Raw genomic sequence first — 24,327 nt, 5'->3', positions numbered from 1 at the left:
GTGTTTAGCAGAATAGCGTCACTGACACACATCAACAACTGGAGAGGGAGGGGTGAGTGCTGCCGCTCCAAGGTACTTCTGGCTGCATTTTTGAGACTTGTAAAATAGCGAATACCGTACTACGGTATGACGGAAAATTTTAGCGGTATTGAAACCGTGAAGTTTTCATACCACGGTAAACCTTGAAACCGGTAACCGGCACGTGCCTAGGAGAATCCCGCCCACTTCAAAGGGATTGGACGTCTATGGCCGTGCATGGCTGCCAATACCAGGCAATGAGTTAATTTTGGGGCATTTACAGGAGCATTTCGATAAACTTTTGAGTTAAAGTATCACGATAAATCACCTTTTTGATGTATTGTCACACCCCTACTTGATAATCATGACAACACATGCATGAAAACAAAATTTTAGAACAATACAATCAATACATGGGTCAGGAAATCATTGTACGATCCAAGTACCTTATTGGCCCGAATATAAGACGGCCCTGATTATAAGACGACCCCCTCTTTTTCAAGACTCAAGTTTGAAAAAAGACTTAATAATTACAATAATATACAATAATAATAATAATAATTACTTAATAATTACAGTACATCTGAAACAAATGATTATGATTATAACAATATATTTGAGAGAAAAAGCATGTTATTTTTCCCTCATTCAAATCTTAAAATCTGAACATTTAAATACAGTGCCCTCCATAGTTATTGGCACCCCTGGTTAAGATGTGTTTTTTAGCTTCTAATAATTTTTTTAAATTCAAATAATGTGGGACCTTAATGGGAAAAAAAGAAAAATCCAACCTTCAATACAAGTGCATTTATTCAGTGGGGGGAAAATCCCATATAAAGAAATAATTATTTGACATCAAATAATGTGTGACACAATTATTAGCACCCCTGGTGTTAATACTTTATACAACCCCCTTTTGTCAACAAAACAAGGTCTGGGGACTGAGATGGCCATGGGAGGAGATTGATTTTGTGTCTGGTAATCCATTTCTGTGTAGATTTGGCCATATGTTTTGGGTCAATGTCTTGCTGAAAGACCCAGTGACGATCCATCTTCAGCTTTCGGGCAGAGGGCAACAGATTTTGATTTAAAATGTCCTGGTATTTCAAAACATTCATGATGCCATGCACCCTAACAAGGTTCCCAGGGCCTTTGGAAGCGAAACAGCCCCACAGCATCACTGACCCACCCCCATACACAGTGGGTATGAGGTGCATTTCAGCATGCGCATGTTTCGTGGCACGCCAGACCCACTTAGAGTGTTTGTTGCCAAAAAGCTCAATCTTGGTCTCATCTGACCAAAACACACGGTCCGTGTGTCCGACCTTTCTCTTTTTTTCCATTAAAGTCCCATATTATTTGAATTTTTAAAAAAATTATTAGACGCTAAAAACACATCTTAACCAGGAGTGCCAATAATTATGGAGGGCACTGTATGTAAACTAAATTGCAATCACATTCGTAAATGAATGTCTTCTGGTTTTTGAAATGTAAATAAACCAATCTATTGTGGTAAAACAACAAAATTGCAATAACTGCATTAACCATCAAAGTGAAGTCTAACTGTAACTGTAGTCTTGAAACAAATCTGAATAAGGAAAAACATTGCAATAAAATAATGCAAACTGGTTAAACTAGTAGCTTAGATCTGTCATGACAGAAAATCATTTCAATGATATCTGGCGCCATCTAGCTTCGTGAATGGGGAGAGTACCTGAGATCTGTCATAACAGAACATCGCTTCAATGATATCTGGCGTCATCTAGCGTCGAGAGTAGCTGAGATCTGTCATAACAGAACATCGCTTCAATGATATCTGGCATCATCTAGCGTCGTGAATGGGTATAATGTCTAGACCGCGAATATAAAACGACCTCATCTTTTTTTTCATCTTTTAACTTATTTCAATGCAAAAAAACACCGTCTTATATTCGGGCCAATACGGTAATAAACACACAAATAAGCTCTTTTCATCCTTCTCTTATGAAGATGTCTAATCAATTTGAACTGGGAGGGTAGCAGCGAATGAACGAATGCCATCCCTCCCACTTCAAATGGATTGGACGTCTATGACCATTAGCGGCAGCCAATAACAGGCAGTGTGTTAATTTGGTGGCATCCATCCATCCATCCATCCATCCAGATTGCCGGAATGATGGCAGATTTCAGCCAGATTGGTGGAATCACGGCAGCTGAACCGCCGGACCCGCGCTGGCGCAGCTCCAACGACTCGGGCCGGCGAAACTCCGACACCCGGCCAAAAGGCCAAACCCTGCGCGTTCACCTTTGTCTTAACCCCTTGTACTGACTCCATTTTGAAAGCTGAAAAAAGGCTTCCAAACACAAGTTGACAATTTATTCAGGTCAAAAGCGATCAAACGGCAAGGCAAAACTGCAACAGACCCAGGCGAGGAGGCAGACTGGCTCCAGGGTCGCCATATCACAAGTCAATAAAAGATTCCCGAGAAAAATTACAACATTGTGATACATCACCTTTTCCGATATATTTTCACACATTGACTTGATAGAAACGGAGGATATTTTTGCAATAACTCATTGGCTTCCATTTACAATTTAGTTTGACTGGAAGCAGTGGATGAACATTCTTGCATTCACCCCTCCCAGTTCTAATGAATTGGACATCTAGCGCATTCAATGGCACTGAAAGATGAGCATTCATAGCGAAGCCAGTCCTCCAATTTAAAATGAATTGAATGTCTATCGTTGTTCACTTTGGGTCACTTCCTTGTTACGTTAAGGGTAACTTCGTGTCAGTACCTATTGGTTTTGGATCACTTCTGGTATTTTTTTGAGCATTCCGGGGTCACGTGTACATTTTGGATAATTTTTTTTTACTGCATTTCCAGGTAATTTTCTGTTCATTTGTCACTTTCTGTTGATTTGGGGGTATTTCCAGGTCACTTCCTGTTGACTTTAAGGTATTTCCGAGTTACTTGTTAATTTTGGGTCACTTTCTGATGATTTTAGGGAATTCCAAGGTCCCGTCATGTTAATTTTGGGGCAGTTTGAGGAAGACATTTTGGGGGGGGTAAAAATAACTGAGGAAACACTAGAAGTGTTGATTAAAAAGTAACATTTTTAACATATTTTTTTTGTGTTGTATCAATAATGTTATGGGGTGTTGGGGTCTCTTTATAACACTGATATTGAGTCGCAAATTTTACTATTGTACAGTAGTTTCTGCTTTCTTACGTTTGTACGTTTTGTTTCTGATTTAGTGCGGCGACCCCTTTCAGAAAACTGACATCGTCGTGTTGAACGGAACCAAGGAGGAGGTCGACAAGCTGAAGGAGAATATGGAGGAGAGGCGAGCCAAAGCCAAAACTAAGGTGACTTTAGCATTCCACACAGGTTATTTCACTTTAGGGCAGGCCGATTATATGGTGGTGATCGTTGATTGTCAAAAATTGAGGTGGATTTTGGTGATCAGCTGTGGGGAGTATTTCCTCAGAATGATGGAAATGCTTGCGACAATAGCCAGTCAAATTTGGCCTTTGTTTTTGTTTAATATTTCCTTCTAATGTTACCTTGTTTGCGCCCAAAAACTTATGAATGCGTTCTATTTTTAATTGTTTCAGTGTCCCAAAAACGTATTTATACGTCTTTTATGTTTTGTTTTTTGACAAGAGGCATCTCTTGGTTCTGATGCACCCAAACTGCGATGCACAATGCTCAAAACCCATTTTAAAGCAATAAAACTGGCCACTGGAGGGCTGTCACACATTTTGTAAGAACTCATCTCGGGCCAAGAAAGGAAGTGAAGAAAAATAGTCAGGAAACGGAAGTTGGAGGGATCTTGTGAAGACGCGTGAGAAAAAGGAAAATGACACTGGAAAGAAAATGAAACCGTCGTTAAAGAAGGATTTGAAAAAATCTGTCTTGATGAGACAGACGGTGATGAGAGAGAAGTTCACTCCGTATGCCGAGACTGCCACAACAGCGTCAGGTTCCGCACACGTTCTGCGGAGCTCACGTTGCGTTACTCCTGAGCCGGAGGTTGAAACCAACGATGAAGATGATGAAAAAAGTGAGACTGATCTTGATCCGGACTCATCAGATTACTGGGAACCACCTCATTCAACTGGGAGCAGCCAAGAGCCTTCCCCGTTGTTATGTGCACAAATAGTATAACAGTTCAATAGTTTAGTTATGTGTAAATAAATTGTTTCTTTGCGATCAAAAGCTCTATTTGTCTTGTTTGTTATTTTTTTGAACGAAAACATTATTCAGATGTTTGGCTTGTCACAAAAGTGAAAAATAGCTGTGTTGAAGTCCAAGTTATGTTTGAAATGTATGCTTTTACAAAAAGCTCAATTTCTGATTTTTCATCAGAATTTGGAAAATTGCTCAAACTAAGCTATTTTCTAATGCTGATTTCTAAAGAATAGAAAAAGATATGAACTAACTTTTTTTTTCTGCTGAAAGAAGAGAGTCTAATCTTTCTTTTGGTGGGTTCCATGTTTATACAGCAATAGAACAGAATTTTCTGTGGGCTTTGCAAAATCAGTCAAAATCCAGTAAAACGGCCGGGAGCGAAGGGGGTTGTTCCGGTGAAAATGCCTGGGAGTGAATGAGTTAATAAAAACTAGGGGTCTTAAATAAAAATGATTCTGAGATATATTGCGTCACACAATTCTGGTATTGATTCAAAATCCGTTTGTATTGGTCCTTGTACATGTGTTTTTGGTGGAAATAATTCAGTGGCTGCACTTCTCCCGTCCACTAGTTGGCAGCACACAGCAGCTTTGCCTTGCAGTCTGCTGAAATAACAACAACATTCGACTAATCCGATTAGACATTTGTGTACGTCACCCTTGAGGGATTGGCCGCCATTACTGGGGTGTTCAGACACCTATAGTAACCCAGCGTCAGTCAATGAAACGGTAACATTAGCTGCTGTTGACTGTGTGCTCCAGGCGACACACCTCAACAGTGGCGGATGGGGTACTTCCGGTCATTTTGCTCGGATTAGTCATCTGAAAACCCTCATTTGGGTTTTTACTGCAAAAACAGAGGCATGGAAGTATTTAGAATCCTTACTTTTAGTGATTTTTACTTGAGTGTCGGATGAGGTTTCAGGAATGAATTGATATAGATGTATTTGTATGTCCATTTTCATTTGTTTTTTCTATAGTCATATACAAATCTCGCAATAATCGTCTTCAAGTGTCATATCGGGATTAATTGGGATTGAACCGTGATACGAACGCTCTAATTTTCAGTAGTTTCTTTATAATGATCAGTTCTTTAAAAAATATGTTTTTTAAAATTGCGATCAACATCAGACTGTTTAATATTGGTTATCATTGCAAATAGCACGTGTGCTGTGTGTCTGCTGCAAAGCAAAATTGGTTTGCAAAATACCACGCCTACTTTGCATGAATTAAAATGACCCCTTATGTCACTAGTTGACATAAGGGGTCATTTTAATTCTTTGAGCTATTGCCTTGGTCACTGTTTACACAAAGACCTAGTGATATTTGTTATTAGTACTGCTTGATTACCGATGAGACAATTGGATGATTATGCTATTATGCTTACTAATGTTTTTTTCCTTTTTTTTTAATAGAAATCAAAGAAGAGTAAAGCTGCTGAAAGTCTGTCGGCGCCATCAGATGCAAAAGGTTTGTCAAAACCTAAGCAAGGAAAAGCGGGAAATCACCATGTTTGTACTAACCGCTCTATTCGGGTGTGGTGTACTCCAGCGCGTGCAACAATACCTTTATCGACGCTTATTCCTCTTCTTCCTGTTGCGTTATTAGACACCTAGTTTTTCCTGCAATGCTTTTAAAATATAATCTTTTAACCCTAAAAGGGTGACTAAATCCGTATAAACATGGAGTTTTTTACACTAAATGCTAATTCGTTTATTTTGCAGTGTTGGCTACGTTTACACTGACAAAATTTCCTTAATCCGGATTCAAATTATGATCGAATGCACTGTTCTAATGGACACTAAATATATTGATTGGGACTTGAGTGTTCATGAATCAAACCTTTGGTCAGAACAAGTTACTTGGACTTGCGCAGATTCATGCTGCCTTCATGTGGTGTCGTAAATATGGTAAAAAATTAAGTTTTTAAAGAAGATTTATCTGCAATTTACTCCTTTCTTGGACACCAGCATCATAACTTAATGTACACATTTAAAAAATGTATATATATATTTTTTTATGAAGTGTTAGCTAAAATGTTGAGTTACAAGCGGAAAAACTACTGTTGCATTTTGATGCATTATCTTATGGTTGTAGTTAGAGATGCCGATCGATCGGGTCCGATCACGTCATTTTCAAAGTATTGGAATCGGCAAAAATATATCGGCCATGCCTTTTTTAATATATATATATATATTTTTTTAATTAAATTGTTTTCTAATTGTATTTAACGTTACAAACATAATATGTTACACTTATCCAGAATCTTTAGTTTAGGCTTAAGGTAGGGTTATCAAATTTATCCCGATAACGGCGGTAATTAATATTTTTTTTAAATGTATCACGTTAAAATATTTAACGCAATTAATGCATGCGCTGCACGACCCACCCACGCATTGTCGCGCTCAATCTGTAATGGCGCCGTCTTACCTATATAGAGAGATAAAAGGCAGCGTAAAATGAGTAGAGTGAATTTTGGCAGCCTTTGGAGCCTTTTTTTAATTGGCTAAAGCCTTACAATCCCTCTCCCTATGATTAGAAATATCATGGGAAGCAATGTGGGGAAGCAAGGTAGCAATTGATCTTTTGTTATTTCCCAACGCAGAGAAGATATATCAATTGGTAGCACTACGCACAGTCATGGTTACACTTCTCATCATGCATTTGGGCATGGCTACAGTATCATTTACTCAAAGCTCAACAAATACACTAGATGGCAATATTTAGTCACAATATACAAAGTCACAAGTCTTTCTATCCGTGGATCCCGCTCACAGAAAGAGTGTTAATAATGTAAATGCCATCTTGAGGATTTATTGTCATAATAAACAAATACAGTACTTATGTACTGTTATGTTGAATGTATATATTCGTCTGAGTTTTATTCATTTTTTTCTTAATGCATTGCCAAAATGTATATGATCGGGAAAAATTATCGGGAATGATTGGAATTGAATCGGGAGCAAAAAAAAGCAATCGGACCGGGAAATATCGGGATCGGCAGATACTCAAACTAAAACGATCGGGATCGGATCGGGAGCAAGAAAACATGATCGGAACAACCCTACTTTTAAGGTCTCCAGCAACGTGTTTGTCTCGGATAAAGACCAGTTTAGTGTTGCGCAAAATACACCTCCCGTATTTTCAGCTCGCTGAAGCTTCCGAGAATAACAAAAACGCATCTATTGACCTCATAGACATGCGCGGTAAAGACAGTTTGTTCCTGCTTGGGTTATCAAACAACATTGATATGACGCCTACTAGTGATGAACTCATTCCCCAATTCACATTATAAGGATGAAAATAGCTTGTTTTTTATTTTCATTAGTTAGCAAACAACTAATATCCTATCGAATATCCTAGAATGATTTCCTGACCCACATATTGATAATTGTTTTATCACCATATCGTGAGATCATCGCTATTGTGAGCCTTTTATCGCATCGTATCATGACCTACTCAGAGGTTCCCACTGCTGCTTAGCATGATCATCAACAGCATCAGTTCTGGATTAAAATCAATGCAGCCCTCTCTTTGGTTCCAACAAAGCAAAGAGAGATGCGTTTTGTGATCAGAAGGCTTCCTAACTCCTTTGTGGTGCCGCTGGCGTGGTTTCCTGTTTGGCTCTCAGCTGCAAAACACCTGCAGTTTATTTGTTTAGTTCCAATCACAAAGTGAAATGAGGCGACGTGTGAGGCGTTTCCTCTTTCTGCACATGCAAACACTTGTTTTAGATGGTCATAGAATTACTAATTCATAATATATATATATATATATATATATAATATTATAATCCAGTTTGATTGGGGGTGTTGGCAGTACTCGTTCATCCTATTCGAAATGGATTGGAAGTTTATCGCAGTCAATGGCAGCCAATGATTTCATACTTTAAAATTAAGATAAATAATGATGTCCCTGATCTGATCATGTGATCGGAAATCGAAAATTTGATATGTTTGTTGTTGTTTGTTCTTCTCCTCTTCTGTCTGCCTCCTTCCTTTCCGTCCCCTCATAAACCCTTACAGTTCACTGTTTTATCCTCATAAATAAAACATAATGAACAACCACAATGGGAGTATATCAAAACCCACTTGTGATACATTAAAACGATGAGACCATAAGAACTAGAGGTGTGCCAAATTTCCGATTCTTAGATTATTCGCGATTCGGCCGTTGAAGATTTGAGAACGATTCACAGATATCCAAATTCCGATTATTGAATTATACCAGGTAAAGCGGAAGTAAAACACAGTCAGCGCGGTCTTTGGGACGCAATGAGGAACGGACCGAGAGTAAATATCATGTTCAACTCATGCCGCTAGATAAAAAAACGATCATACCTGACTGCGGCCGACAGCCGCTACAAACAACGCCCAGTTGTAGAGCTGGGAATCTTTGGGCACCTAACGATTCGATTACGATTACGATTCAGAGGCTCCGATTCGATTATAAAACGATTATTGATGCACCCCACTCCTTTTTTTAATTTTTTTTATTTTTTTTAATTTGTTTTGTACATTAGTTCCAAAATTGTTCAAAAATCCTCTCAGGCTAAACCAAACTACTATTTCGGTATCAAGTTAACATATAGCAGTAAACAAATATACAAAAATAACAGTAAATAAAAAGCTCCAGTCCCCATTCTATATCAGCAGCTTTAAACTACTTTCAATTAATTTAATGTTGTGAATCAACCGTTAAAGTTGTTAAAATTGCTCCTGTTATTCCATAATTTCTCTTTTGTCTACTTTCAACATGTAAAAGTTTTAAAACTATTTTAAAGATAGATTCAAGTCAATATTTTACCGATTTAGGAGTATTTTAGATAAAAAGTTAATTAGGTTCGCTTGGAGGGTTCGCAACAACAGCCTTGCAGGAAGTGTACTGCTTTAAGATGGCGGCCGTTACTAACGCCCGCATCTAGTTTTTTGTAGATGTGCTGGTAACGATACCGAAGCTATAATGCATCTAGTCCTATATAAATGATATCTACCGTAACATAATGTGGCTTGTAGCAGCTTTTCGGCAGCAGTCAGGTATGTTTTTGTTTTTTTTATATCTCGCGGCATGAGTTGAGCTAGAGCCGTGAGTTGAGCATTGGCGTTACCCGAGGGGCCGGGTAATGAGAAGCATGATGTTTAGCTACTCTCGCTCCGTCCCTAATCGCGTACCAAAGACCGCGCGGCGCGCTGAGTGTGTCGTACTTCTGCTTTACTTGGCATATTTCAATAATCGGAATTTGAATGTTTGTGAATCGTTCTCGAATCTTCCACGGCCGAATCGCGAATAATCTAAGAATCGGAAATTTTGCACACCTCTACCCAGTTGCTAGTTGCTACAAACATACGGCTACAGTAGATATTAGAGCTGGGAATCTTTGGGCACCTAACGATTCGATTACGATTACGATTCAGAGGCTCCGATTCGATTATAAAACGATTATTGATGCACCCCCCTCCCTTTTTTTTTTTTTTTTTTTTTTTTTTTTTTTTTTTTATTAAATAAAGTTTTGTACATTAGTTCCAAAATTGTTCAAAAATACTCTCAGGCTAAACCAAACTACTATTTCAGTATCAAGTTAACATATAGCAGTAAACAAATATACAGAAATAACATTAAATAAAAAAAACTCCAGTCCCCATTCTGTATCAGCAGCTTTAAACTACATTCAATTTAATGTTGTGAATCAACCGTTAAAGTTGTTAAAATTGCTCCCGTTATTCCATAATTTCCCTTTTGTCTACTTTTGACATGTGAAAGTTTTAAAACTATTTTAAACATAGATTCAAGTCAATATTTTACCGATTTAGGAGTATTTTAGATAAAAAGTTAATTAGGTTTGCTTGGAAGGTTCGCTACAACAGCATTGCAGGGAAGTTTACTGCTTTAAGATGGCGGCCGTTTACTAACGCCCGCATCTAGCTTTTTGCAGATGTGCTGCTACCGCTACCGAGTCTACAATCCATCTAGTCCTTTATAAATGATATCTACCGTAACATTATGTAGCTTAGCTGTACTTGTAGCAGCTTTTCGGCAGCAGTCAGGTATGTTGTTGTGTTTTTTTATCTCGTGGCATGAGTTGAGCTAGAGCCGTGAGTTGAGCATTGGCATTACCCGAGGGGCCGGTTAATGAGAAGCATAATGTTTAGCTACTCCCGCTCCGTTCCGTGTGTGAGTGTGTTGTACTTCAGCTTTACTTGGCATATTTCAATAATCGGAATTTGGATGTTTGTGAATCGTTCTCGAATCTTCCACGGCCGAATCGCGAATAATCTAAGAATCGGAAATTATGCACACCTCTAGTAGATATCATATATATGTAGAACTAGATGCAAAAGGACAGACGACGTTGGTGTTAGAACATGTATCATTGAACAGAGATGCGAAATGACAGACTTTTTATCTAAAATACTCCTAAATCGGCAGAATCTTGTCTTGAATCTATCTTTAAATGATGAAATAGTTTTAAAACTTTGACAAAAGTAGACAGAAGGGAAATTATGGAATAACGGGAGCAATTTTAACAACTGTAACAGTTAATTCACAACATTGAATTAATTGAATGTAGTTTAAAGCTGCTGATACAGAATGGGGACTGGAGTTTTTTATTTACTGTTATTTTTGTATATTTGTTTACTGTTATATGTTAACTTGATACTGAAATAGTAGTTTGGTTTAGCCTGAGAGGATTTTTGAACAATTTTGGAACTAATGTACAAAACATTAAAAATCAAAAATCATCAATCAATAATCGTTTTATAATCGAATCGGAGCCTCTGAATCGTAATTGAATCGTTAGGTGCCCAAAGATTCCCAGCTCTAATAAGAACACTCAAATTCCTATTCTCCGTGTCTAAGCAGCTGAATGGAACAGGTTAAAATATAAATAATAAATAGCATTTGCTGTGCTTTATCCTCCACAGATGCCGCTGAAGTGACCCAAGTGCAAAACGGCTCACTTGAGAATGGCGGGGAAAGCAGCCAATCAGGTAGTTAATTGTCAATCAATTTCGTATTCTGGTAGTCTTAGTCACGTTTGAGTCATTTAAAAATACAGTGCGGAGAACAAGTATTTGATACACTGCCCATTTTGCTGGTTTTCCCACTTGCAAAGCATGTAGAGGTCTGTAATTTGTATCATAAGTTCTCTTCAACTGTGAGGGATGGAATCTAATACAAAAAAAAACAGAAAATCAAAGTGTATGATTTTTAAATAATAAATTTGCATTTAATTGCATGAAATAAGTATTTGCTACATCACAAAAATCGAACGTAATATTTGGTACAGAAACCTTTGTTTGCTATTACAGATACCAAACGTTTCCTGTAGTCCTTGACAAGGTTTGCACACACTGCAGCAGGGATTTTGGCCCACTCCTCCACGCAGATCTTCTCCAGAGCCTTCAGGTTTCGGGGCTGCGGCCGGGCAACACGGACTTTCAGCTCCCTCCATAGATTTTCTATCGGGTTCAGATCTGGTGACTGGCAAGGCCACTCCAAGACCTTAAGATGCTTCTTACGGAGCCTTTGGCTGTGTGCTTTGGGTCGTTGTCATGCTGGAAGACCCAGCCACGACCCATCTTCAGGGCTCTCACTGAAGGAAGGAGGTTGTCAGCCAAGATCTGGCGATACATAGCCCCATCCATCCTCCCCTCAATACGGTGCAGTCATCCTGTACCCTTGGAAGAGAAGCAGCCCCAAAAAATGATGTTTCCTCCTCCATGTTTGACGGTTAGGATGGTGTTCTTGGGGTTGTACTCATCCTTCTTTTTCCTCCAAACACGACGAGCCGAGTTTAGACCAAAAAGTTCAATTTTGGTCTCATCCGACCACATGACCTTCTCCCATTGCTCCTCTGGATCATCCAGATGGTCAGTGGCAAACTTCAGACGTGTCTGGACATGCACTGGCTTCAGCAGCGGGACCTTACGTGCGCTGTAGGATTTTAATCCATGACGGCGTAATGTGTTTCCGATGGTTTTCTTCGAGACTGTGGTTCCAGCTCTCTTCAGGTCATTGACCAGGTCCTGCGGTGTAGTTCTGGGCGGATCCCTCACCTTCCTCATGATCAGTGTTGCCCCACGAGGTGAGATCTTGCACGGAGCCCCAGAACGAGGCAGATTGACCGTCAACTTGAACTTCTTCCATTTTCTAATAATCGTTCCAACAGTTGTTACCTTCTCACCAAGCTGCTCGCTTATTTTCCTGTACCCCATCCCAGCCTTGTGCAGGTCTATTATTTTATCCCTGATGTCCTTACACAGCTCTTTGGTCTTGGCCATTTTGGAAAAGTTGGAGTTTGTTTGTTTGAGCATGTGAACAGGTGTCTTTTATACAGGTAACAAGTTCAAACAGGTGCAGTTACTTCCGGTAATGAGTGGAGAACAGGAGGGGTTCTTAAAAAAGAACTAAGAGCCAAAATATTTATTAGTTGGTAATGTATCAAATACTTATTTCATGCAGTTAAATACAAATTTATTATTTAAAAATTATACAATGTGATTTTCTGGATTTTTGTATTAGATTCCGTCCCTCCCAGTTGAAGAGAACATATAATACAAATTACAGACCTCTACATGGCTTGCAAGTAGAAAAACCAGCAAAATCGGCAGTGTATTAAATACTTGTTCTCCCCACTGTATGTTTGTTTTCGTCTAGTTTAGTCTAGATGCCACGAACTGTATGTGGAAAAATAAAAATGTTGTCCTTGAGTTTAAGAGGATGCTTGCCATGCTAAAGTTAATGCTAGCATTAACGCGAATGGGATGCTAACGCTACGAGTTAGATTTAGTGTGTGATGGTCAGTCAGCGCAGAATTTTAAGGCTAAAGAAACACTGTTTATTCTGGTTTGCCAAGACAAGAAAACAAATTTTACTGTTTTTCAAAACAAGCAAGCTGGACAACAAGAACAGTAGTGAGGGGAGTAAGGGAGCACATGTCTCATGAGTGACATGACCCAAACACTGCTACGATGCAGACTGATGTCCAACACGTTATAGAAAATGTCACACTATGTGAACATATGACTGAAACTCACATTTTCGTCTCGTCAGACGCAAACTAGCATTGGTTATGTTTTAAGGCGCTGTCACAAGAGCACTTATCAGACAAGAGTTCTTTTTCTCAGATATTCCACTTCATTTTGTAAATGCAACGTGAATCCGAACTCTAGTTCGGACCAAACAAATGAACTCTGGTCCGCTCAAAAATCGTGGGTCTCGGTCCGCTTTAAGTGCACCCTGCTTCGCTTGTGAATGCAACCGGAGCAGGGTCCGCTTTAGCTTCTTTATGTGCAGCGTCACAGCCTGGAGCGGTGATGTTCCAGGCTGTGACGGTTCATGCAGGGCATCCTTAGAAGCGGAAGTATAGTGCGCACGCTATTCAAAATCAACAATGTCAAGATGACAGACGATTAACCATGGCCAAATGTTATTGTGCTGAGCTAAGCAGTCGCATTTGATACACAGAATCGGGTTGTACTGCTGAGGTTGTGTTTTGCATGCTGTTGCTGAAACTACCGTGTGAGAGTGACAGCAGCAGAGACACGTGGAGCCTCTCGGGGCGGCCGTTTCGTTAGTCTCGCTATAATTTGACAGTCCAAAAAGTCATGAAAGTGAGAGCGATAGTACACCTGTGTGACTTGGGAGTATCATCCGGTTACCTTTCTTGGTTTAATTTTCCCTTATGCATCTTTTATGGACTCAAGTTCGCTTGGGAGGGAGCGACCCCGCCACTGGCTGAGTGGCGACATGCTATGCTATATTACGTGCACGTCCCACGAGGGAGGTATTTGCTCTTCTATTTGTCTAATCATTGAGTGCGCCTTTCATCCACGTGATGCTACTTGCAAAGTTCGGTTGGCACAGTGTGAATGCGGAACCTTTTCAACAACTCATTTGCAAGTGTTGCTGCGAAGTAGCTCTCTAACCGGACCCTGGTCCTCTTGGTCTAGTCCAAAAGTGCCCTTAGTCTCCCAAGACACGTTTTGGGCTTGTTATCATCATGAAAAAAATGTTCCTCGGCGAAATATTTTCCATATCATCGTTGATGAAAACAACAATGCTTCCTCGTGCAAATTTTTTTGCCATTCTCCCCGGCAGATCAAGCCGGAAGCTCAGGAAGCTCCATCAACGGCGACAGACATTTGACGGCCGCGTCCAAGCGATCCATCCAAGAAATGGAGGAGAAATCGGAGGCCTTTAAGTCCATCTTCACCACCCACAGCTCGGCCAAGCGCACCAAAGATCAGACCTCTAACTGGGTCACCCACACGCCGTACCACTTTTAGTGTAACTTTCCCTAGCACCATGAGTGAACTCATTTTTCCTTGTTTCTTTGATACTGTAATTTGCGTTCTTCCACCCAATGATATTTTAAATGCTTCACGCTTTTTTTTTTGGTGTTATTTCCTACTCTTTGCTTGATTGCCAAAAGTATTAAATCTCTATATACAATTAAAGGCAGGTGATTGAATACTTTTGGCAATGTGAGCCGTCAGATTTTAGCATTTAAAGTGATGTTTATGATTTGAGAGATTCCATATGTAAGTGAGTTATGTGTGAAAATAAACCTTCATACAGTTATTTTCTTATATTTCAAAATTAATATTGCAGTTTGACCATATTCATTTTAAAATGGGGGGGGGGGGGTCTAGCAGCAAAATTAATTTGATGGCTATCGCTAGCAATGGCAGCGAATGAGTTAGACTTTTCAATGGTGTTCCACATGGCACAATCTTAGCGCCCGACTGATTTTAAACTACCAGGAATCCTTGAGTTACGAATGAGTTCCATTCCTACATAACACGAATTTCCACGTAAGTTTGATTTCTCTGTTAAAGTTAAATTTACGTCAAAATACTTTGTACAAACTAAAATATGTTTTAAAAAGATGTTGTCCTTAACTACTGCTAAGAGGTGGATGGAGAGTTAGGGTTTTCAAAGGTTTATTTGCAACCGAAAGCATGGAAAAACGATGATGCCAACAAAACGAAAACAATAGCAACTCGGGGTGCTTTTAAGGACAGCCCAGAAAACACAACACTCAACACATCAAAATTGCAACCTGAAGTAAACATGCAGCCAGATTCATTACAATACTGCACTCAATTTTACGTTATGTGAACCGGAAGTTGTTTGCTTTCAGATTTTGACCGTTGGCGAAGTAATATCTGCGAACACAAAACTTTATTTGGTGACAAGCAGGCCTTTCCCGATGTTTGTCAGTGTCTCTCTTTTTATGATGTTAAGCTTAGTTTCAATGGTGATTGCTTTCTTTTGGCTTGACCAGCTTTCATCTTTGGGGAATAATACGAAAAAGTAGGGAAAAAACAGCAAAGATGCTTCCCAAGGCACAAACACAGACAAGCACTATGTACTAGCTAAGCAGAAACTATGGTGGACGAGGCACGGACGCCATGTATCATGTTTGTCTTTATTATATCAATGTGTATTTTGTGGCCATTTTAATTTTGGATGTAGTAGTAAAAAAAGACCACAAGGGGTCAGCAGATACTTAATATTTTTAATTCTGTAGGCGCTGCACTTGCTTATTGGTGAATCAAAAAGAGGAATTAGTGCGGGCTCTGGCTTGGCAGCATGCCAAGTACTAGATAAGTATCATGCATCAAAGTTTGTGGTTTGATGCAAATTATTACATTTGCCTTAAGAAAATGTATATCATGAATTATCCTATATTTCCCAAAAAATGATTAAAAACTGTAGCATCCCGGTTGGAAAGATGGTCTCTCAAACTGATGGTTTATAACTTTTATTCCATCCTTGATGTAAACACACTGTAAGAGCTACGGTGCACACAAATAAAACAATACAATTAGTAATTCACAAGAACCTTTACCTTATTCCTTTTCAACCTTATTTATACATCACACAACGGATTGCCTTTATGAATTGCCTTGACCTTTATCACCTTTTCCTTGACAATCTCTACCTTGAGTGCAATTACTGTATATATTGTATATAATGATGACCTTTTAACCTTATATACTTTTCTTATAACATTAAATAAACCTTTCACTTATCATTACACACAATATTAATAGCACTTATAGGCCCATTGTTGATAAAGCATCATAGTTTAGTAAGGCGACAGCACCCTCTGGTGTACAGAAAATGAACAGAAATACTACAGACTCAGACAACAGATCTTATACTTAGCGAAATATAATGAACCTATTTACAAAATGAAAGCTTCAATACGAACCTTGTGCCCTCACCAACTAGGTGCTAAAAAACGTTTAGCAGCTTAAAACACTGTTTTGGTTCTTATTTTCACCGTGACGGCGACGCACGTATAATCTCTTCAACACGCCGTTTTGCCTACTTCTTCAGTCTTTTCAGCAGTTGATACATTTTGCGGCATTTTGTCTTCCTTTGCCCTTTCAAAATAAAAGCGTAAACTCCCAAAAACGGAAATGAATTACAAACACATAAAATTATAAACAAGGTCATTACAAAAACCTCCACATTTTATCAAACGAACTTGCAAATTGCTTTGACATTATTAACTACTTGAATACAGTGACTGGAAATGAAGGCACAAATCCTAATTCGCAAATATAGTGATCCCTCGCTACTGTGCATTTCAACCTTCTCGCCCATGGTGCATTGCAGATTTTCTAATCCTGTTATAAGAATAAAAACGTTTTTAAAAACAGTCACGACAGAGCCGCTTCAATTGAAGTTATCACTCGAAATTAAGATTTCAATATCTATTAAGCAATAGCAGTACATACGAAAAATTTTAAAGCACAAACGTACATAAGCAGATTTTAAGGGGGGGCCAGGCCCCCCTGGTGGACGAAAACTAACATTGCATGTAATTGACTTTCCTACATATATAAAATTTGTAAAGCAATAAAACTGATACAAAAATGAATGAAATGAACAAAAAAAAAATTTTTTTTATAATGGGTCAAAATTATTTTTCTAACAGATCATGTGACTAGCACCTTAGACGGGCATTTGCTTTGCATATAATTTATATATATATAATTAGGGCAGGAAATTTTTATTTTTCAAATGATTTTTTTTCTTTGATTTAATTTTTTTTTTTTTTTTTGATTGAAGCAACTTTTGGGGGGTATTCAATTATTTAGACACAAATGTCCTAGCCATAATATGGCCCAAACACAAAAAGGAATGCTTCAATCAAAGAAAACTTTTTCAATGAAAAATTAAGTGTTCAAATGCAAATTTTTCAATCTCAAATATTTTTTCGCATCCAAAAACTTTTTCTATGATTCAAATTTTTCTTGTTTTGATTGAAGTGATTTTTCTTTTTTGAAATATATATTTTTTGAAGCAACTTATTTTTTGATTGAATAATATAGACACAAATGTCCTAGCCAAAATGTGGCCCAAACACGTATCAACATTACTTCAATCAAAAAAGTTGATTGAATTAAAAAAAACTTGACTTCAATCAAAAAAAACAAAGAAAAATAGTTTTCACATGCATTTTTCTTTGTTTTTTAAGTTTCAAATGTATTTATTTTTTTTGATTGAAGAAACTTTTTTTTTTTTTTTTTTGATTGAAGTCAAGTTTTTTTTGATTGAATAATAAAGACACAAATCTACCTCCATATGGCTCCGCCCAGGGGATGCAAATTTTGACTGGGGTAACTACAATGGCACGACACCGGCGGGCGTACTATTTTTAATGGATGACGATCTTGGCGTAAAGTATTGTCTAAACAGCCTGGTTTAGAATTCCTCTCAAGAATGATTGGAAACAAAAAACCCTCATTTTCAACTTATTATTACAAATATTCTTGTAAATTAATTTTATTGCTGACACTGCGTGTCGGGGGCATCGACATGTTGAGCCCCCCCCCCCGCGATTTTGGGTCCATTTTGCAATAAATGGGGGGCTGCATGATGTCATCACTCCAAATGAATATCTCAATATATCAAAAACGTAGCAGCACAAATGTAAAATTTTACAGCACAAACAATTGATGCAATTTTAGCCATTTTTAATCAAAATGGGGGGCTAGTTGACCTCAGGTTGACCTATAAAATGATTGTTAATATCTCAAAAACAATATCAGCAAAAACAATTTTTTTTCTGCGCAAACCAGCACAAACCTAGCACAAACGAATTACATATTTTTTCTATAAATTTGCGTCCGATGTGGGACCAAGTACAATAATGTGTGTTAAAAGTGAGCAGGGTGATACTTTTTCGCGGTTTTTCACTTTACGCCGTGGGTTCTGGTCCCGATTAATAGCGATAAGTGAGGGATCATTGTACATACTTCGAAATGAGAGCTACTGTTACCCCAATCCACTTTAAAAGATTGCAGTTGCCTTACATTGCCTGTAGATGGCAATGGTTGCCACAGTTTGGTATACAGGTAAGGTAACGTTGGCTGGTTTCACAGCCACTCAATTAAAATTATGTTACTTTCCCAGCTTTTAAATGACAAAATAAAAAATCCGATAGGTGAAATACAGAAAAAAGTGGATTTAAAGCTACCAAGATTTGCACTTTTGGACGAAATCAATTATTTTTGATGAACTGCCACAGAAAAGTGTTCAAATTTTTATTGATTTTATGTTTTACATTCAGCTTTAAAGAGCATACGACAGGAGAAAAAAAAGTCTTATATAGCATTATTATGTGAATTAGAATCATATTTTGAGACGATTCGACTATATACAACAATTTAGCAAAGCGCAGATGACGAGAAATTAGTTTTTTAATCTGCCGGTTAGCCACGCCTACCATCACAGGGCTCGAGCGTCCCCAACAGGTGGATGACGCCAGCGGGAGAATGGGCTCATCAGTTTTACTATTCAGCCCATCGAGGGGGAATTATTCAGAACGAGGAAAACGCGACGAAGAGAGCCGCAAAATGCCATTGTTTCAGTCTCTTTACTCCAATATTTTTACAGGATATTCTTTTTATCCAAGTATTTTTCCCCAATAGCTAAATAAATGGCTTGAGAAGGGCCAGTCAGCCCGTCGAGGGGGAACTATTCACAATGAGGAAAACGCGACGAAGAGAGCTGCAAAATGTCATTGTTTCTGTCTCTTTACCTCAATATATTTACAGGATATTCTTTTTATCCAAGTATTTTCCCCAATTGCTAATAAAATGGCACGGTCATGACAAATAACAGTCTTGTGCTAAATGGAATATGAAATAATAAAAATGCACTTATTCAGGACGACATGGCAAAATTACTCCATAATGGTCAAAACTGTCGACTTCACCTTTTCTGTCGCACCTCCCGAACGATATTTTATGACACCTAAATTGGACATATGTAATTTCCCTTCCCCGGCTTCGGAGAATGTAAACAAACCAAGAAGCGTGACAGCTAGCCGACATGCTAACCCGAACCAAGTGATGTTTCAAAGTCTTCGAAGCGGAAAATCACACATAACTAGCCCGGATTATTTGACATGACGACTGGGTTGTCGATTGTCTTCGTGGATCGGCAAACCGCCTGGCGGAGAGCAATTTACAGTTCGTTCCCCGGAGGAGGCCGCCCCAGTTGTTGTGCAGCTAACGTGCAGCTAATGTGCATGAGGAGAGCTTTTTACATGCCTATCAATGATCAAACGTAAGTAGTCCTTAATTTAAAGAAAGTTTGTAGTGTTTACTTTGTAATCGCTGTATTAATATTTGACATAATAACAAAACAAGATATTTACTCACTTCCTCGTAAGTCCAATGGTCCCACAGTAGTAGGGTTTGTTTTGGCCAATATCCACGGTGAATGGGAACCTTTTGAAACTCCAAAAAGGCGCACACGCCTCTCAAGATTTTTCTGCAGCCGTTTGGCTGGCGTGATGCGAAAAATAAACGTATTAATCCGCAAAATCAGCTGAATCCGTATTCCTCATACACAACAGTATGGCTGGAAAGTGGAAGTCACTCATTTTCATAGCGCGGGATTAAAAAAAACTAAATATAGCGATCGTTTTCACACTCATCCAAGCGGTTCATATCATTCAGGAGCATAAAATACCGCGTGTATTATGAAATAAACATGCTTTTTCGTGTCACGTGCACTTTAAAACGACACTCTTCTATGAAAATAAAATAAATGTTAACACTTTTCTTGGCATGATTATTCAAACTTTTTTTGGGCTATTTTTTCTAAAAGATGCGCAATAGCTATACTCGTCGTCACAACCAACATAAAAATTCCAATTGGCAAAATATGAAATCATTTGGGGTTGAGAGGAATTAAGTGTTTTCTTTAAGCAAGCGTTCTAAGATCGAAACATGAATATGAAAACAATTGCAGAACCAATTTACTATTTCTGGAGATTTATGTACTCGAAATTTGAGCCGCAGTGCTATAAAAATACTATGTGTGCTTTTCAATAATTATTATAATTCGTTATTGTGTTATATTCGCATCCAAGCATATATGGTTTTTAAAAAACACATTGGATGAATACAAGAAACTACAAACTCATTTAGGTTAGAAAACATTTTCCCCAAAAAAATATTACCGCCCCACATTTTAAACCTTTGTCCTTCATGTCATTTCAGACCAATTAGTCAATTCGGCATAAAAAATTCGACATTTCGTCCATTTTCTTTTCTCTCGAAGACACTCAATCGTCCCTCGTCATGACAACACTTTGATGTCTTCATCAATTCAAACCAAAGTATTTGCTAGATCAGATAACAGGAGACGTTTTAGTGCTCTAAAAAACCTGTGTGGCTTTTGAAAGCTGATTCTTTGTGTCCCCCCCTGAGGCAATGCGGCCTTTTCAGGTGGGGGCGTCATCTTTAAAACTCAATATTATAAACTTAGATCGCAACATGTCGTTTTGCGCTCACAAGCTTAAATTCGATTCATTATTAAACGGAATAAACTACAAACGTAAGAATTTTAATGTGTAGAATTTTCTTAATTTTCATGTTATGGTTTTTGCTATGCTCAGGTGTGCTGTGCGCTACGCATGCGCAGTGCGCGTGGCCAGGTGACGAGCTCCATGTGAAGCCCGCGTGTGTTTCACTCACTGGCCGGGACCGGAGCCTTGCAGATGTCTGTGTTGGAGAGGATAGACTGGAGGGTGAGTTTGTGATTCATACACTCATAATTAATATTTTAAAGCTAAGAGTCGTTTTGGAGCGAATAAAATACATTTAGAGAAAAATATTTTTTAACATGATCACATATGACAACAAGCATCGTTGTTAACTTGTCGGGTACTTGACAGCGCTATATAGGTGCCCAATCCATTTTGTTTGCAAGCTGCCAAACCGTCCAGTCAAAATGGGTTGGACGTCTATAGTGCTGTCAATGTAACTGAAGCATGATCGCTCATATTTCCATAATTCATTTTAAATGTTTGCACGTGCATAATTAGAAATTATAACCATATATTATTCAATTAAACGTAATACATCCAGTATTTATGCTCGATTTTAAAAAATTGATTCATCCCTATTTGACATGTTTTATGAGTGTTTTCCATCACACACACACACACACACACACACACAAAAGGTGAGGCCAAGCGTTATTAAATGCTTGCCTTTAAGTCTCAAGTCTCTCCCCTGACGTCAAAATTTAATCAACCCGCACTTGAGTTAATCTCGAGCATCTTTGCCGTTCCCATAGACGAATCGTCTGCAGTTATAATCCAGACGATGGGATTTTTACAGATTAGGAATACACATTTTGGCAGATTTTGCGTCGATATTTGTCGGAAAAAAAACTGTAATAATGGTTTTTAGTGGGGATTTCTTTGCAGGGTGAAGCTTCAAAGTTCTAAAATGCAAATGAGCTCGATAGGGAGTGCTAGGATTGTGTGTGTGTGTGTGTGGGGGGGGGGGGGGGGGGTTGCATGCGCTGCCGCCCTCGGGCAAATTGCAGTTTTAAACAGGCTCTTAGTCACTACTGAGAAAGTATTTAAAACACTACGAATGCTTGTTATTCAATTGAGAGGAGCTGCAGGATTTTTATGATGGAATTGAACTCATTGGCTGCTATTGACGGCGATAGACGTCCAATCTGTGGGATGATCCAAATGGAATGCTATGAGTGTAAAATGGACTTGCACGAAAGTTTTGCTACGAATGTAATTTTATGATGAAATATAAACATTTCGTTCACACGTCATTAAATTTTTTTTTTTTTTTTTTTTTTTTAAATGTCAGAAGCTGTAATCTTAGATAATATTTTATTTTATTTATTCATTTATTTATTTTTGTAACTAATTGGCTGGCATTGAAGGCGATAGATGTCCCATCCTTTTGGATTGGATGGGCTGACAGCGATGGATTGATCACTGTGAATGAGTTATTTTCATTATTATTCTTTTTAGTATTTTCAATATTATTATTATCATTATTATTATTATTATTGAAATACTACTTTTTTATTAAGTACATTTTCAATTTGGTTTAAATCATCCTATTATATATATATTTGTTTGAAATTTTATATTTTTCAGCATATATATATATATATATTCTTGTTTATGTTATTTTTCTATGTTTTTTGTTTGTTTTCAATTTATAAATTTGTAAAATTGTATCTTTGTATACATTTTCATTCTTTTATTTATTTTTCTTTTTTCAACCATTCGATCACTGCCATCCCTCCTAGTCCAAATAGATGGGACGTCTATTGCCGGTAATGGCAGTGAATGAGTTAATTTATTAATACATTTTTTAAATTAAATGAATTTCAAGTTTTCGAGCAGTTTTTAAATTTTATATAGATTCCAAGTTTTTATTTATTCATTTTTATCTATTTAAAAAGTGTCTAAAGTTGGTAAAAATAAATAAATAAGTAAATTAATTAATTAAATTTAAAAAATACTAATAAAATATTTTTTTTATTAAGTAAATTTAAATTTTGGTTCAAACCATCCTGTAGTTTTTTAAATATTATATAGATACATTTTAAAAAAAAATCTATTCTTTTTTTTTTTTTTTTTAAGTGTCTAAAGATGGTTAGAAAAAAATTCTTTTTCCGGTTAAATATTTGTATTCTTGTTTACGTTTTATTTTATTTTTTTTCAGTTTATAAATTTGTTCTTTTCCATTCTTTTATTTTTTTTTTGTCAACCATTCGACCACTACCAGCCCTCCCAGTCTCAAGAGATGGGGCGTATATTGCCGTTAATGGCAGTGAATGACTTATTTTATTCATTTATTTTAAATTTTATACAGATTCCAAGTTTTATTTATTCATTTTTTTATTTAAAAAAAAAAAAAAAAAAAGCGTCAAAAGTTGGTCAAAATCATCTTCTTGCATTTTTAAAAAGAAATAAAAATAATATTCGTACACAGGTTAAATTTTTTTTTTTAAATTGTTTTCTGTTAACTTCTATTTATTTATTACTTTTTTTTCAACATTTAGTTTTTGACATCGCACAAGCGCATCGTGTTCCGATTGGCCATTTTTTTCAGCCAATCAGCAATCGCTCCCTCGCCTTTTCCTTCCCAATGACGTCACTCGGCAAAGCAACGCCCCCTTCGAAAGACTCTGAAGACTTTGAAGAGCTAAAAAGCCAAGCCCGTGCGCGTGTGCGATGTTTTCCTCCATGAGAGGGAGTCAAGTTTCTTCAGTTAAATTCACAGCCTCGCTCACTTTGCTCAACACACTCGACCAGCCGCCGATAAGTGAAATCTTCACGTTTTTTCACTGCTTTTCCGTGGAACAGTCTCCGGTTGGCGGGCGGATCGTGCCTCGTCGGGATCTTCCATACCAAACTGGATTAAAAATACTTTATTATTGTGACTATACTTTTTTTCTTTTTTTTCTGGGGGGGTGACAAACACTTTTTTCCCCGGGGGTCACCATGTTGTGGAAATTAGCAGACAACGTCAAGTATGAGGATGATTGCGAGGTGAGTGCAAGGACGATAGGTTGATATATTTTGTTATTATTTGAAATCAGCTGGAAATATGAGAGGAGAATCTTTTAGGATGTCGCGAGTTTTCCATCTTTAACGGCATGCTCCACTTTTTGGGTTTTTGGGGTCATAATTTTAACTCGGGGGAGTGACTGGACTTTTTTTTTTTTTTTTTTTTTTCATAATAATAACACATAAAGGTGTAATATTGCACCAGACACGCGTCAGGTGGATATTTGGCATTTTACATTTTCTTGAATATTCCCATCCATT

At 37.8% G+C, this 24,327-nt stretch overlaps 2 protein-coding genes across 5 annotated transcripts in view; both read left to right on the top strand.

Annotated features, from left to right (window-relative positions):
- The window catches only part of rtf2 (replication termination factor 2), a 36,649-nt gene extending 21,802 nt beyond the window's left edge, over window positions 1-14,847 (top strand). The window contains exons 6-9 of the mRNA XM_057845502.1: window positions 3,258-3,368; window positions 5,609-5,663; window positions 11,117-11,182; window positions 14,295-14,847. Coding sequence (XP_057701485.1) covers window positions 3,258-3,368; window positions 5,609-5,663; window positions 11,117-11,182; window positions 14,295-14,482 — 420 coding nt within the window. The 3' untranslated portion in view covers window positions 14,483-14,847. The remainder of the gene's footprint in view (window positions 1-3,257; window positions 3,369-5,608; window positions 5,664-11,116; window positions 11,183-14,294) is intronic.
- Window positions 14,848-21,126: 6,279 nt separating this feature from the next.
- Window positions 21,127-24,327, top strand: part of tfap2c (transcription factor AP-2 gamma (activating enhancer binding protein 2 gamma)) — a 42,126-nt gene continuing 38,925 nt past the window's right edge. For 2 of the 4 annotated variants that reach the window (XM_057845630.1, XM_057845628.1), the window contains exon 1: window positions 21,127-21,258. In XM_057845630.1, the coding sequence (XP_057701613.1) occupies window positions 21,229-21,258 (30 nt within the window). In that variant the 5' untranslated portion in view covers window positions 21,127-21,228. Of the gene's footprint in view, window positions 21,259-23,738; window positions 24,049-24,327 lie in introns of those variants that run through there. The other 2 variants (XM_057845629.1, XM_057845627.1) reach the window with 1 other exon arrangement.

Source organism: Corythoichthys intestinalis, chromosome 9 (genome assembly GCF_030265065.1).
Source record: "Corythoichthys intestinalis isolate RoL2023-P3 chromosome 9, ASM3026506v1, whole genome shotgun sequence".
In the NCBI taxonomy this organism is placed as follows: Eukaryota; Metazoa; Chordata; class Actinopteri; order Syngnathiformes; family Syngnathidae; genus Corythoichthys; species Corythoichthys intestinalis.
The sequence above is the reverse complement of the archived record's forward strand: the minus strand, read 5'-3'. Positions and strand labels throughout refer to the sequence as shown.